Source organism: Pezoporus flaviventris, unplaced genomic scaffold (assembly GCF_033815535.1).
Source record: "Pezoporus flaviventris isolate CSIRO_AGI_PZ_B2104156 unplaced genomic scaffold, CSIRO_AGI_Pfla_v1 ptg000029l, whole genome shotgun sequence".
NCBI classification, from domain to species: Eukaryota; Metazoa; Chordata; class Aves; order Psittaciformes; family Psittacidae; genus Pezoporus; species Pezoporus flaviventris.
The window spans coordinates 11,703,303-11,716,133 of record NW_026892577.1 but is presented as its reverse complement, the minus strand read 5'-3'; the positions used below and the strand labels follow the sequence as shown (position 1 = coordinate 11,716,133).

At 64.0% G+C, this 12,831-nt stretch overlaps 2 protein-coding genes across 2 annotated transcripts; one reads left to right on the top strand and one right to left on the bottom strand.

Moving 5' to 3' along the window:
• Window positions 1-191: 191 nt before the first annotated feature.
• GOLGA7B (golgin A7 family member B) lies at window positions 192-3,760 on the bottom strand. The gene is made up of 5 exons (XM_061458979.1): window positions 3,611-3,760; window positions 2,380-2,505; window positions 1,868-2,020; window positions 1,631-1,732; window positions 192-1,513 (listed from the first exon to the last, which is right to left on the bottom strand). Exons 1-5 carry the CDS (start codon window positions 3,620-3,622, stop codon window positions 1,409-1,411), a joined length of 498 nt encoding a protein of 165 aa, XP_061314963.1. The 5' UTR covers window positions 3,623-3,760; the 3' UTR covers window positions 192-1,408.
• Window positions 3,761-9,587: 5,827 nt separating this feature from the next.
• SFRP5 (secreted frizzled related protein 5) lies at window positions 9,588-12,579 on the top strand. The gene is made up of 3 exons (XM_061458971.1): window positions 9,588-10,199; window positions 11,006-11,083; window positions 11,493-12,579. Exons 1-3 carry the CDS (start codon window positions 9,668-9,670, stop codon window positions 11,831-11,833), a joined length of 951 nt encoding a protein of 316 aa, XP_061314955.1. The 5' UTR covers window positions 9,588-9,667; the 3' UTR covers window positions 11,834-12,579.
• The last annotated feature ends 252 nt before the right edge of the window (window positions 12,580-12,831 follow it).

Here is a 12,831-nt window from a genome sequence, read left to right as displayed (position 1 = left end):
GCCCACAAATGCTACATGGGTCTCTCCCCACTCCCCCTGTGGACTGCTCCGTCCCTCCTCCTTATTTCCCCCATGCTCACTCTCCTTATGAGGCTCTGTGCACCTTGGTGTGCTGGGGGATGCCCAGCCTGCCTCTGTGCCCCCCAGCATTGCCCCACTCCCCACTCTGACAGGACATGGGGCAGGCACAGTGAGGGATGAAGCCAGGGTTTATTGAGGAAGGTCTCCATGCAGCAGAGCCCCTGTGGGAATGCTAGGGCTAGGGCCACCCCACACATGCTCCATGACAGAGCCAAAGGGAGTCCCGGGGGGGCAGGGTTTTCCCTCCAGGGTCTCAGGAGAGCAGTGCTGCCTCAGTTCATCCCTGCACCCAGGCAGGGACTCTTCTCCTCAGGGTGCTGGATATCACAGGGACCCTCCTATTCCCCACCATCTGACCTTGGCTAATGAATCCCCCCACCTTGCAGCCAACCCCAGGTGCCCCTTGGGGTCCTCACTGCAGGCCAGGCTGAGAACTGGGGTGCTGCAGGTGCATGCAGGATTTGTGGGCAAGGGAAGGCTCAGCAGCAGGAGAGGAAGGGTTCTGGTGGAGCTGTGCTATGCATGAGCCTGGGGCATAATACACAAGGGAAAGGGCCTGCTCAGCACTGTGCATCCCTGCCCTGGGCATGTGGCTTGGAGCTGGGAAGCTTTCTGGGTGCAGCTGGGGATGGCAGTGGGTCAGGCAGGGAGCAGAAGCAAATGCCCAGTGTCATGGGTAGTGCTGAAGGACAGTGCTGGCAAGGACACTGCTACCAGATGGGTGAGGGCCCCCAGCCAGGGCTGGGAGCAGCAATGGGCAGTGTGTGGGGCAGGGCTGGGGTGAATGCATGGCACCCTCATGCAGACAAAGCAGCACCAGGGCTCTGCCAGGCACACGGCATACAGCAGCTGAGCCTCCCCACAGCTCCAAGAGCAGGACACCCCAGGGAGGGGTGCAGCAAGGGCTGACAGTGCCCATGGGCTTAGGGAAAAGTGTGTGTGTCCCCCTTAGCCCTGCCTGGGGTTTTACCAGCCCTGCTGCTCCCTGATGCATGATGCACAGGGCGCTCTTTACGCAGCTGGGCTATCTCCTTCACTTGGGGCAGAGGAAGCAACAGCGAGCACCCGGGGGGCTGCAGCAGCCCTTTGGCACCAGTTTCTCTCAGTGGGAAGCACCTGGGATGCGCCAGCACCAGCCCCTGCCCGCAGTGGGTCTGAGCAGGGGCAGAGCAGCTGTGGGGGACACAGAGCAGACAGGGGTAGGAGCCCCCAGCCTCCCCCTCCCACTTTCCCTGGCTCAGAAGCGGGTGCTCTGGTAGTGCAGCCTGCGGAGCTCGGACAGACCACTGTCCTGGCAGTACGAGTCCCTGCAGGGACCCCCTGCCAGTCACCGGCCCCCTGCCCCACCACCCCCCCCACTGCTGCTGCTGCTGGAGCTGCCACTGCTGGAACTGCCGCTGCTGCACCGGTCCTCGTAGATGGAGATCTCAATCTGGGCCCTGCTAAGGATCATTGGTGAGATAGGCAAGACCGATGGCCCAGCACACACTGCAGTGTCCCCCACCCCTCGCCCTTGTCATCCCCCAGCATCCCGCTGCCCAGAGGATACGACCCTCATGCCACGCTCCAGGGGGTCAGTGAGCAGCAGCCCCCGTGGTGCATAGATCTTCTCGTTCTGGTCCTGGATGTACTTGGAGATCTTCTTCAGGACCTGTCAGCACACGAAGGGACACTCAGGGCCTGCCAGCACCTCTGTCTGCTCTACCCTCCAGCCCCCCAGCTCCCTGTGCCCACCGCCACGCCTGCAGCCGTGCCCGTCCCTGGGACCTCCCCTGGACCTCAGCACCTTCTCGTAGTGCGTCTCCATGCAGAGGAAGATGAAATAGGCAGTGGCACAGGCCAGGCACCCCTCCAGGTAGGAGCTGCCCCCAATCTTCTCTGCCTCAGCATAGAAGCCATTAAGGGTTTTCACTGTTTCCTCAAAGAGTTGCCGCTCGATCTAGAGCACAAACCAGGGTGAAGAGGAGTCTGGTCAGAGGCTGACCCCAGCACTGCCCTGTCCCCATCCCCAAGGGGAATTGGGGAGCTTAAAACACCACCCAGCTGATGCCTCAGCTCCCTGGCCTCTACCCGCCTTCCGCCCTTCACCAGAGCCTCCTGGTTCCCAGCAGCACCCAAGCCCTTGCAGACGGGACAAGACGGCTCTGATTGCATGCACCTAGCAGCATCAGCTGGCCCAGGGCCATACAACAAACATCCTGTGGAGACCCCATGCCCTCAGACCACTCTCCCCACCAAGTCCCAGTAGGGCACCAGCATAGGGCACCCTGCACCCTGTTAGCCTGCCTTGCTCCCTACCCGGCTCTCCAGCTCAGGGGGGAACTTTGTCTGGAACTGGCAGGTGGTCCCATCGCTGTAATCCCTCTGCACAAAGACCTTGGTGGCCAGAGATGCACTGCGCCGCAGCTCCTGCAGGCTGTGAACCTGGGGAGGTCATCAGGGTGAGGCTGGGGGCTGCAGCCATGGGGTGCTAGGCATCCCTGCTGAGGGGCAGCGCCATTCCCCCAGTGTCAGGGGCTGCAGGCTCACACAACCCCAGGCAGGGAGCCTGCAGCACGGGCTGCGTCACGCTGTGAGCACAGCTCAGTCCTGGAGGTGCGAGGCCAGGGGTGAGGGCAGGATGGTGGCAAAGGGAGGATGCCATGGCGGCCCCTCACTTGGAGCATGGGCAAGCACACGTGCTCCCTGCTGGTGCCTGGCCTCGCCTGCACCGGCTGCTGCACGCATGGGTGTGTGTCCTCTGGTGGGCCACGGCCCGGGGAGGGGGCAGCCCCCTGTCCCCAGCACACAGCCCCGCAGCAGCTCCCAGGCAGGAGTGGGAGCGAGCCGGGCAGGAGCAGGGACCGGCAGCGGGGCTGCAGCAACAGCAGCAGCGCGGCGGGCGGCAGGCTGCAGCGGGGCCGCCGCGCAAAAGGGATCGGCAGCCCCGGCGGCAGGCGCTCAGCCCAGCCCCTGCACCCCACGGGGTACTGAGGACCCACGCCGGCCCCCGGGGCAGTTTTGAGCAGCTGGAGGCGGGGAAGCAGGGGCCAGGTTGTGCCAAGGGCGCGTCTCAGACCCCACCCTGTGCTTCCCTTTATCTGACATGGGGCCACCCCCTCCTGTGTGCTCCACACACACTCTGTCCCTGTCAAGAGTCCTACCCACGGCACATGAGAGAGGGACCCTCAACCCCACAGTCCCCCCTTTTCCCGGGATACCCCCCCCAGACCCATCTGCTCCCTCCAGCAAGGGCACCCTTCACACCCTTCACCCACACCGCACCCCCATCCCTCCGGACACCCCACATACACACTGGCCTTCCTGTGCGCACAGACCACGCACCCTCCCAGCCCCACACCACCCCCCAGCGCAGCCCACTCCAACCCCAGCCCCGGCGCTGCGCCCCAGCCCAAGCGCATCCCATGTTGCCCTCTTTCCCCAGTGGCTGCGGGCACGGCAGGGCAGAGCGGTGAGGCTCCGCCGCAGCCCAGCACCGGGAGCGCCCGCTGCCGGGGTGGTCCCCGCCCGCTTGCGGCCGCGCACCCACCTCCGTGGCCATGGCGCGGGGGGGCCCGGGCCGGGCTGGGCTGCGCCGGGGGAACCGGCGCTGTCACCGGGGCCGTGCCGGGCTGCGCGGCGGCACTGGCGCTGTCCGCGGTGCTGCCGTGCCGAGCGGCGGAGGCGGGCCCTGCCGCCCCGTGTGCGCAGCCGCCCGGCCCGCCACGTCCCGCCCCGAGGCGCCGGGGATGGGCGCTCGCCGCTACCGGCACGGAGCGCCTGGAGTACGCGGCCCAGCTGCTTGGGACAGCGGTACCGGGGTCCGGCTCCCCTAGCTGGGAGCTCGAGGAGGGGAACTGCTGCTCTATGTCCCGGGGGTCCGGCCGGCACTGCGGCGACTGAGGCCCGGCTGCCGAGAGGATGCGGCTGTAGGTCCCTTGGGGGAAGTGCTGGGGTAATGGGGGCCCTGGGCGGCCGGGGAGCTGGCCCGGTGGAGACTCGGGAGGCCCGCAGTGGGGCTGTCAGCCAGCCGTGCCAAGAAGCCTCGTCTGAAGCTGTTTGTTTGCAAAGGATTTGCAGCTGGCACTGAGCTCTGGAGCGGGAGCTGCGATTGCAGCGCGGACAGACATCAAAGAGCAGAGCTAACGAATTCCCTGTTATCTCTGCCTATTGACAGCTCAATTAGAGCCAGAGAAATGCCAAACAGGGGGAACAGAGGCTCTCCTGAGAGGGGAAGAAGGGGGGGGTGCTCACAGCTGGGTCCGTGGTGAAGCGGGAGGGATGCAGTGGCTGGGCACAGGGCCCTCATCGTGCGGGAGAGCAGCCAGCCCTTCCCTCAACACCTGGGCTCTGCTGGAGGCAGTGTGGGGCCTGCCAGCATGTCTGCCCAGGATGCTAACACAGCACACAGGGACCCTGATGAACAGCGTTGTCTGACTCCTGCTCCCTGCCCTGAGCACCAGCACAGGCTTCGGGCAGAGCAAACAAAGGCAGAGCCCTGGGGAGGCTGGTGGGCAGCCCCAGTACACTGGAGTGTAGCAGGGTTTGTGACCAAGGGACAAAAGCACACATTCAGGCAGGGATCCAAGTCAGAGGGCTCATCTTCCCACAGATAAAGCTACGGATCCCATCGCTTTCAGAGGAACCTGCTGCTCCCGTGGTTCAGAGCAGCCCTGCCAGCACACAGCACGCAGCAGTGGGGTACACCCTGCCCAGAGAGTGCCACAGGAGCCAAAGGAGTCCCCTTGGGGCAGGGGTGAACTCTCCCGTGTGTACACACGTGCATGCGCACAGATGAAGGTATTGGTGCATACACTGCCTGCCCACACCTGCCTGCACCCCCCACGTGCACCCAGGCACACATCCATGTGCTCACACTCTCGAGCGTGTCCCCGCATGCCCCCAAGCCCAGGCCCTTCATTCCACCTCCTTCCCATGTTGTGTGTCACCAGCACGTCAGGACTCCCTGCCCGCCTGGCAAGGCCCTGCCAGTTGCCATGGCAATGCTGTGCCTAACAGGAGATGAAGTTTGCTCTCCACTCTGCAGCAAGGGGCCAAGAGCAGCCGGGGGTACACTGACATCCTGGCTCTGCCCAGCTGCCCTGCCCTGCTGCCCAAGGCACGGCTCTTCTGTGGCTGCACCAGCTCAGCCCAAGATCCAGACCCTCAGTTCTGGGCTCCTGCTGCCTCACAAGCCATGGACCTGCTGTCTGCATCCCCAGAGCATGTGTCCTTTGGTGGGACATCTTCACCCCACCATGGGCAGCCACCTTCTGCCAGCCACGTGACCCAGGAGCAAGCCTTGCCCAGTGTCAGGAAGGACTTGGACAGCCTGGACCTGGTTCACAACACTCATCACTGCACAGCCCCTGGCCCTTCCTGTGGTGCCTGCAGCATCTCCAGAGCCCACCAGGACCTGACAGCCCCTCCATGCAGTATACACCTTCATGGGCTTTCCAGTTTTAACCAGAGCAGGGACAGACCCTGTTGGTTTCCATGCAGAGTGGACAGGTTGCTGTCTGTGCCACAACATGCCATGCCCATGGACCCACAGAACAGGCATGGGGCATACTTGGGGCCCCTATGGCCAGCCCCACAGAACCAGTGTGCCTGTATCCCTCACACTGAGTCATCCATCCCCAGCAGTGCCCCTGGTCCAGCCCCTGCGCCTGGCTCCCAGGTCAGGACCAGAGGACATCCCCCAAATGTCCCCAGGAGCATAGTGCTGTACCCCATCCCAGCACCCCAACCATCCCTGGAGTCCCAGCATGGTGCCTGAGAGCTATGGAGCCCTGCAACCAGCCCTGGACCGACCCCTGGGGTCCCATCCTCCACCCACTGCATGTCAAGCCCCCTCCCAAGCTTTTCAGTGGCTCTGGCTCCACTTCAAAGGGGCCATGGCAGGGCCAGGTCCTGGCAGCTACTTCACAGGGCATGAGGGGAGCTTTCATTAATGAGAGGGAGCATGAGCTCACCATCCCGGCGAGGACAGCAGTGACATTTGGGAGGCACACAGACAAAGCAGGGCAGGGTGATCAGCTGATAACCTTTCCTGGGAGAAGCCAGGTGTGTACACCAGTATGGGGGGGGCACATCTCCCACACAGGGGGCCTCTGAAAACAGCACTAAGTGCCCCAGCCTGCTCCTTCAACAGGGCAAGGAGAGTGCCCCAAGGTGATTCTGCAGCCTGGGCACCCTGAAGTGCTGAGTGGCACCTGCAGCACTGTCACATCCATCTGTGTCCTTCCCAATTGGTGGTGACAGGACCCCATTGCACCGGGATCCCCATAGGGCAGACCCCAGCAGCCCCCACAGGAATGCGTGGGGGGACACAGCATCCCACAAGCAAAGGGGGATGAGGTTTCAGAGCACAGTGCCAAGGTCCAGCTTTGGCAAAGATGCCAGGTGGGAGCCGAGGCTCTGCAGGGACTGCCCCCACCCGGGAGGGAGCTGTGCTGGGAGCAGACACGGGTGGCTTTTCCCACCGTCCTGGTGGAGGACAGGGGTGAGAGGCGACCCCAAGCGGGATGTGCCCCTTTCCTGCCCCGCTGGGGGCCAGTCCGGGGGGTGCCGGCAGCGAACAGGGGGTCTGTGTGCGGGAGGGGCCGGGACTGTGCCGGGGCTGCCATTCCCCGCAGCTGGGCCGGGAGCGCTGCCAGCCGCATTCCTGGGGCTGCCTCGCCAGCGGGAGCCTGTGTGGGTGCAGGGTGAGTGCACGGACACCGCCGCCCTGCCCGCCCCACAGCCACCACGGACCCGGCAGAGCTCGACCCCATCGAGCCCCTCCCAGTCGTGCCCCAGCTTCCCCCAAGGCTGGGGGCACATCCCTGAGGTCTGTGTCCCTGCATAGCTGGCCCTGGCATGCTGTCCCGTCTCCTCACCGAGGGTCCCTGCTCTGCAGTGGGGGCATACTAAGCCCAGCAGTGATGCAGCCTAGGAGTCCCAGGAGCATGGAATGGGGTTGGAACAGGGAGAACGAAAGGATGGGAGAGACAAGAGGAGGGGGAGGACTGGAGAATGGAAGTCCACCCAGCCCACCCGGGCCCTTGGGATGCATCTCTGCCCGCAGAAACAAGGTTGGCAGTGCACAAAGCTGCAGTGGGAGAGGGAACTGGGACATGATGGAAACAGCCAGCTAGGGCTCTGCTCAACGCCTCATTTCCCAGGAGCCTCCATCTCCCCTGGCTGCCGGGGCAGCACAGATCTGCCCTGGGCTACAGCCAGGCACAGATCCCTGGGGAGGGCCCAAAGTGGCGAGGGGGCACCCCCTGCGGATGTCCTTACCATGCCACCCTGGCTGGCCGTCCCCGAGGTCCACACTGCAGAGGGTGCAGCCCCCATGGTCCTGCTTCCGGCCTCGCTGCTGTGAAAGGTGACACAGGCGGTGACACAGCCAGCTCCCCGGAGTGACAGGCACAAGTGTCAGTCTCCCAGCCGACTGCGCGGATGCAGGATGGGGATGCGGGCACTGGAGCAGCCTGCACAGAAAGGACACAGGGAAAGGTGCCAGCTCCAGCTACCCTCTGACCATCCCCACCCTAAGCATGCACCTCAGACCTACCTCCCCTGGGCCATCCTCGGTGGCAAAGGGTTAAGGAAGCAGTGGGGGTGCAGCAGAAACCCCTCAGAGCAGAGGCACAGTCTCAGCCTGGGGACAAGTATGCCAGGACACATGGCAGGGTGGGAGCAGAGGGTGAACATCCCTCTCCTGGGGCCAGCCCTGCTCCCCCCAGCACGGCCATGCTGCCAGGAGGTGACTCTGGCTCTACTGAAAACATCGTTACAGATGGGGGCGCCAGGCAATCTGGCAGGGAACCCCTCACTCCCCCTCAGACCCCTCACCTTCATCCCTTCATCTGGTGGGGTGCCAGCTGGCACAGGGTGCTCAGCACCCCAGCACCTTCCTGGGACAGACTGTAGCTGCTGGGGGCTGCACAGGGTGGCTGGGGTAGGCTAAGAGCCAGGACCTGGTCCATGGCCAAAAGCATGACAGCAGCAGTGCTGGCAATGCTGTGGGGACAGTGCGGGGACAGAGCAAGGTGTGTTTGGCATCCTGCACACCGGCAGCTCCATCCCACACACGCAGGCTCCCTCTGCCTCCCCCTCTCAGCCTCGCCAGCCCCTTCCCAGCCCAGCTCCCATGGCAATTACACCCTGCCCAAGCCCATCCATCACAGATTAGCTATTTTCTATCGGCATTTATCTCCAGGCAATCTCACTCCTGCCGTGACAGCCTGATGCTTCCAGCACCCTCCTTCCTGCTACCGGGCAGCCCTGATAAAGGGCAGCTCTATCTTATCGTGCTCCCCAGCAGTTACACATTAATGGTGCCATCTCCGGGGCTTGGCTGGGGTGGGATGAGCTCAGCCCACTCCCGGGCTGGCAGCAAGCATCACTGAGCAATGCAGTAATAGGCACTGTGCCCAGCACGGAGGGCATGGGCAAGCTGCAGGCAAGCGCAGGTTGTGTGGGTGAGGTTCCCAGCGCAGTCCCAGTGCAGATGGATCCCACCAGGGTTGGGGGGAGTGCCCCTGCCCCCAGCCCGGGGCAAAGGGCAGCTGCTATCACTGTCTTCACCGGGCTGTTTGCTCTGTCGCCCATTAACAGAGCTGCCTTATCCAGCAGGCAGGGGCCAGAGGTGGCCCAGAGCTCGTTGCCCAGGCAGGGGCATCGATCGCGGGAAGGGGAAGGGGTGCCCCAGATAACCCCTGCAGACAAATGAGTTTCTAATGGGGTCTCAAGCCTTGCACCCCCCGGCCCAGCCCATCTCCAAGGAGATGGGGGAATGCAGCCCCGGCAGGACCCTCACCCCACTCAGGGTCCAGCTCTGTCTGTGCCTGGGGCACCAGCAGAGGCTGGGTGCAAGCCCTTTGCTGGGAGGTGTAACCCCTGCTACACCTGTGCCCAGCAGACCATGGTAATAACCAAGGAATAAGGACCCCCTGCCCATGGCATCTCTTTGTCAGTGATGCCTCACATGGCACCTGGCACATGGGTACCCCAGCTGCTCCCAGTGCTGCAACATGAAGCCTCCAGGGTGACCTGCTTCTCCAGCCCCTGCATCCCAAGCATCCCCAGACCCATACCCCATAGGGTCCAAGAGACAATGGGTGGGGCACAGAGAAGGAACAGGGTCCCTTGCCCTATGCCAGGGCATGCCTCTGGGGTGCCAGGCGGGACAGGGGCAGAGGGGTTGTGGATAACAGGGACACCTTGCACCCACAGCACATCCCCATGAGGCACGCGAGCCCTTCCAGAGGACATCACCCCAGGGGCACACAGAGTCGGGGTGAGCTGAGGGGTTGACTGCAGGGGGTCCCGCGGGGGGGGGGGAATGTGAGGGACACGCAGCGCCTCCTGCCCGAGGAGGGAGGGCTAGGGCCGCTGGGCGGGAGGGCAAGCAGCGGCAGCGGGGTGGCCGTCGGGCAGGCTGGCGTGGGGCCGGGGGGCCAGCCCCGGGGGAGCCCGGCAGCCGGAGCAGATTGGCTGCCGGTGAGGCCTCCCCGGGTTCCTTAGAAAGGGCGGCGAGTGTGGGAGGCGCTAAGGGAGCCGGCAACCACCGACCGCGCTCCCGTCCCGTCCCGGTCCCGCGCGGCAGGCACCGGCGATGCCGCGGGCAGGCGGCCCCCCGGGGGTACCGGGCTCGGCGCTGCTGGCGCTGGCCCTGTGGCTGGCAGGGTCTCCGGGCGGCGGGCAGCACTACGACTACTACGGCTGGCAGCCAGAGAGCCTGCCCCACGGGCGCTTCTACGGGCGGGAGCCGCAGTGCCTCGATATCCCTCCCGACATGCAGCTCTGCCGCGACGTGGGTTACAAGCGCATGCGGCTGCCCAACCTGCTGGAGCATGAGACCATGGCTGAGGTCAAGCAGCAGGCCAGCAGCTGGGTGCCCCTTCTCGCCAAACAGTGCCACACCGACACCCAGCTCTTCCTCTGCTCCCTCTTCGCCCCCGTCTGCCTCGACCGGCCCGTCTACCCCTGCCGCTCCCTCTGCGAGGTGGTGCGTGACTCTTGTGCCCCTGTCATGGAGTCCTATGGCTTCCCCTGGCCCGAGATGCTGCACTGCGGCAAGTTCCCCTCCGACCATGAGCTCTGCATTGCCGTCCAGTTTGGGAACAGCAAGGCCACCCCACCGCCAGGTAAGCAGGAAGGGCACTGTGATGGGATGGGGATGCGTGCAGGGCACCTGCCATGAGCGTGTTCCCATGCAACTGGGGACTCACATGCACCCCCATCCCTGCACCTCTTGAAACAGAGCACTGGGCACAGCAGGGCACACATGGGCACAGTACCACCAGCATTATCTGCTTTAGCTGGGTACCACTTGCTGCACAGGGGATGAAGGCACACAACTGCCTGCACAGAGCTGCACCAGGGTAGGGGAGAGCAGGGTGGCCATGGGAGCAGCTCTGGGGGTGAACAAGGGATGAGGTGGAAGCCACTGGAGGACCCACCACAAAACTGCATCCCTCTCCTCCCGCTCCGTCCCATCCCAGCAGCAATGAGCATCTGCATCCTGCACCTGCAGGTCTCAGCCCCGCGCTGCTGTCAGAGGGTGGCTGTGTCCTCAGGCAGGGGACGGAATATCACCCAAGGACAGCCCAGGGTCATATCAGCCTGAATCAGCCCAATATCACCCAAGGACAGCCCAGGGTCAGGATAAGGGCTGTGACACCCTTCAGGCTGGGGCTCCCCACACTGCTGCTGTGCCCCAAAGTGTCAGCACCAGGATGGTGTCCCTATGCCCTGTTCCCTCCTGGGGGGGGGGGGGGGGGGGTGCTGGGACACTGGCCAGTGAAAGCTCTGTGACCTCTGCATCAGCCCAGCACAGCTGCCTGGGGAGCAGAGGAGCTGCTGGGGCTCCCCAAAATGTCCCTGTGGAGCTGGTCCAGGTGACCGGCTTCAGCAGCAGGGAGCTGTGACAGTGGCTGGTTTCTCACCACAGTGTCCAAGATCTGCACCCAGTGTGAGATGGAGCACAAGGCAGATGGCATGATGGAGCAGATGTGCTCCAGTGACTTTGGTGAGTGCTGGGATCCCCTTCCTCCCCCCCCTACCATAGACAAAGGGCTGGGCTGCCTCCCCCAGTTCTGACAGCCCAGGAAGGGGTTGGCTGGAGGGTGCTGTTGTACAGGGACAGCCTCATGGGAGACCCCCTTGGACCATGTGCGCATGGGATGGGTGCAACACAGAGGACAGCGGGGGGGGGGGGGGGGGGGGAGGATGGTCTTTGGGGTCCTATGCTCAACACCCCCAACAGCCCCTTCCCCTCACTGCACAGTAACTTCCCCAGAGACCCTTCTCCTGGGTCCCACCCCAGGGGCAGGCTGCACCCAGTCCTGCACAGACGCCTGGCCTGGACCCCCCCAGGCAGCATCCTAGTGCCCCGCAGTCTCCCCCCCCCAACCATGCCCCACTGGTGCCACACACAGTGCTAAAGATGCGCATTAAGGAGATGACAGAGGAGAACGGGGAGCGGCGGCTGGTGGCTGCTCAGAAGAAGAAGGTGCTGAAGCTGGGCCCGCTCAAGCGCAAGGACACCAAGAAGATGGTGCTGCACATGAGGAACGCGGGCACCTGCCCCTGCCCGCAGCTCGACAGCCTCAGCGGCAGCTTCCTGGTGATGGGCCGCAAGGTGGGCAGCCGCCTGCTCCTCCTTGCCGTCTACCCCTGGCAGAAGCACAACAAGGAGATGAAATTCGCCGTCAAGTTCATGTTCTCCTACCCGTGCCCCCTCTATCATCCCCTGCTCTATGGGGCTGGGCAGCATTAGGGCTCTGCCCACCCTGCCTTGTCCTAGGACTTCTGCACTGGCCCCATGCTGCACCCCTGGTTGTACCCAAGGGCCCCTGCTCTGCTCCCCTCAGCCCCTTGGCTGTGCCCCGGGACCCTGCTCCATGCCGCAAGGATTCCTACTTGCATATGTGGGAGCCTCAATCCACAGCCAGGAACCCTGCTCCCTCCTGAGGCCCCTGTTCTGCTCCCAGGACCCCTGCCCACAGGCAGGAGCTGAGACTGCACCCAGGGCCCTTGCTCTGCACGCTTGTGAGCCCTGGTTTGCACCACAGACACTTGGCTACTTCCAAACCCCCTGCCAGGAACCCCAGGGGCTCTTGCCTGCACTCAAGATACCTGCTTGGCCCTCTTGGCTGCTCCTGTGGCCCCTGCCCAGCTCCCTGATGACATGCCCCAAAACTCCAGCCCACCAAAGCATCCCATGCCCTCATACTGAGCCCACACCCCAGCCCTGGATTATCCCACCTTCACAGGGACACACTCCAGCTGAGACAGGTCCCTCCTGCTCCACTGTCCCCAGAGACCAAGTGCCTGGAACAGCAGGGCTCCTACCTGGGCTCCCCCACCCTGTCCATCCCACATGGCTCATTGAGCATGTGAGGGGGTCCACTTCCAAGCCCCCCAGACCCCTCCTGCTGCATCCCTCACCCACATCCCTACCAAAACCCAGCCCAGGCACCCCTTGCCCATCCACACCACAGTAAATTATTCCACGTCAGAAAAGCTTGTGTCCTGTGGTTCATGGGCAATCACCTCCTGGGGCTCCCTCGAGGACCCCAGAAAGGATGGGAGGGAGCTCCAGATGCTGCCCACTGAGTGGGGCAGGAGGGTACCCTGGGCACCAGTGCTAGCCCATAGCCCAAGGCTGGGCAGCTCAGCCAAGCCAAGGAATGAGGTTTCCAGTAGTCACAGGCGTTGCTGGGGACTCAGGCATCCTGCCACGTCAGGGAGCCTGGGAGGGTGGCAAGGTGAGAA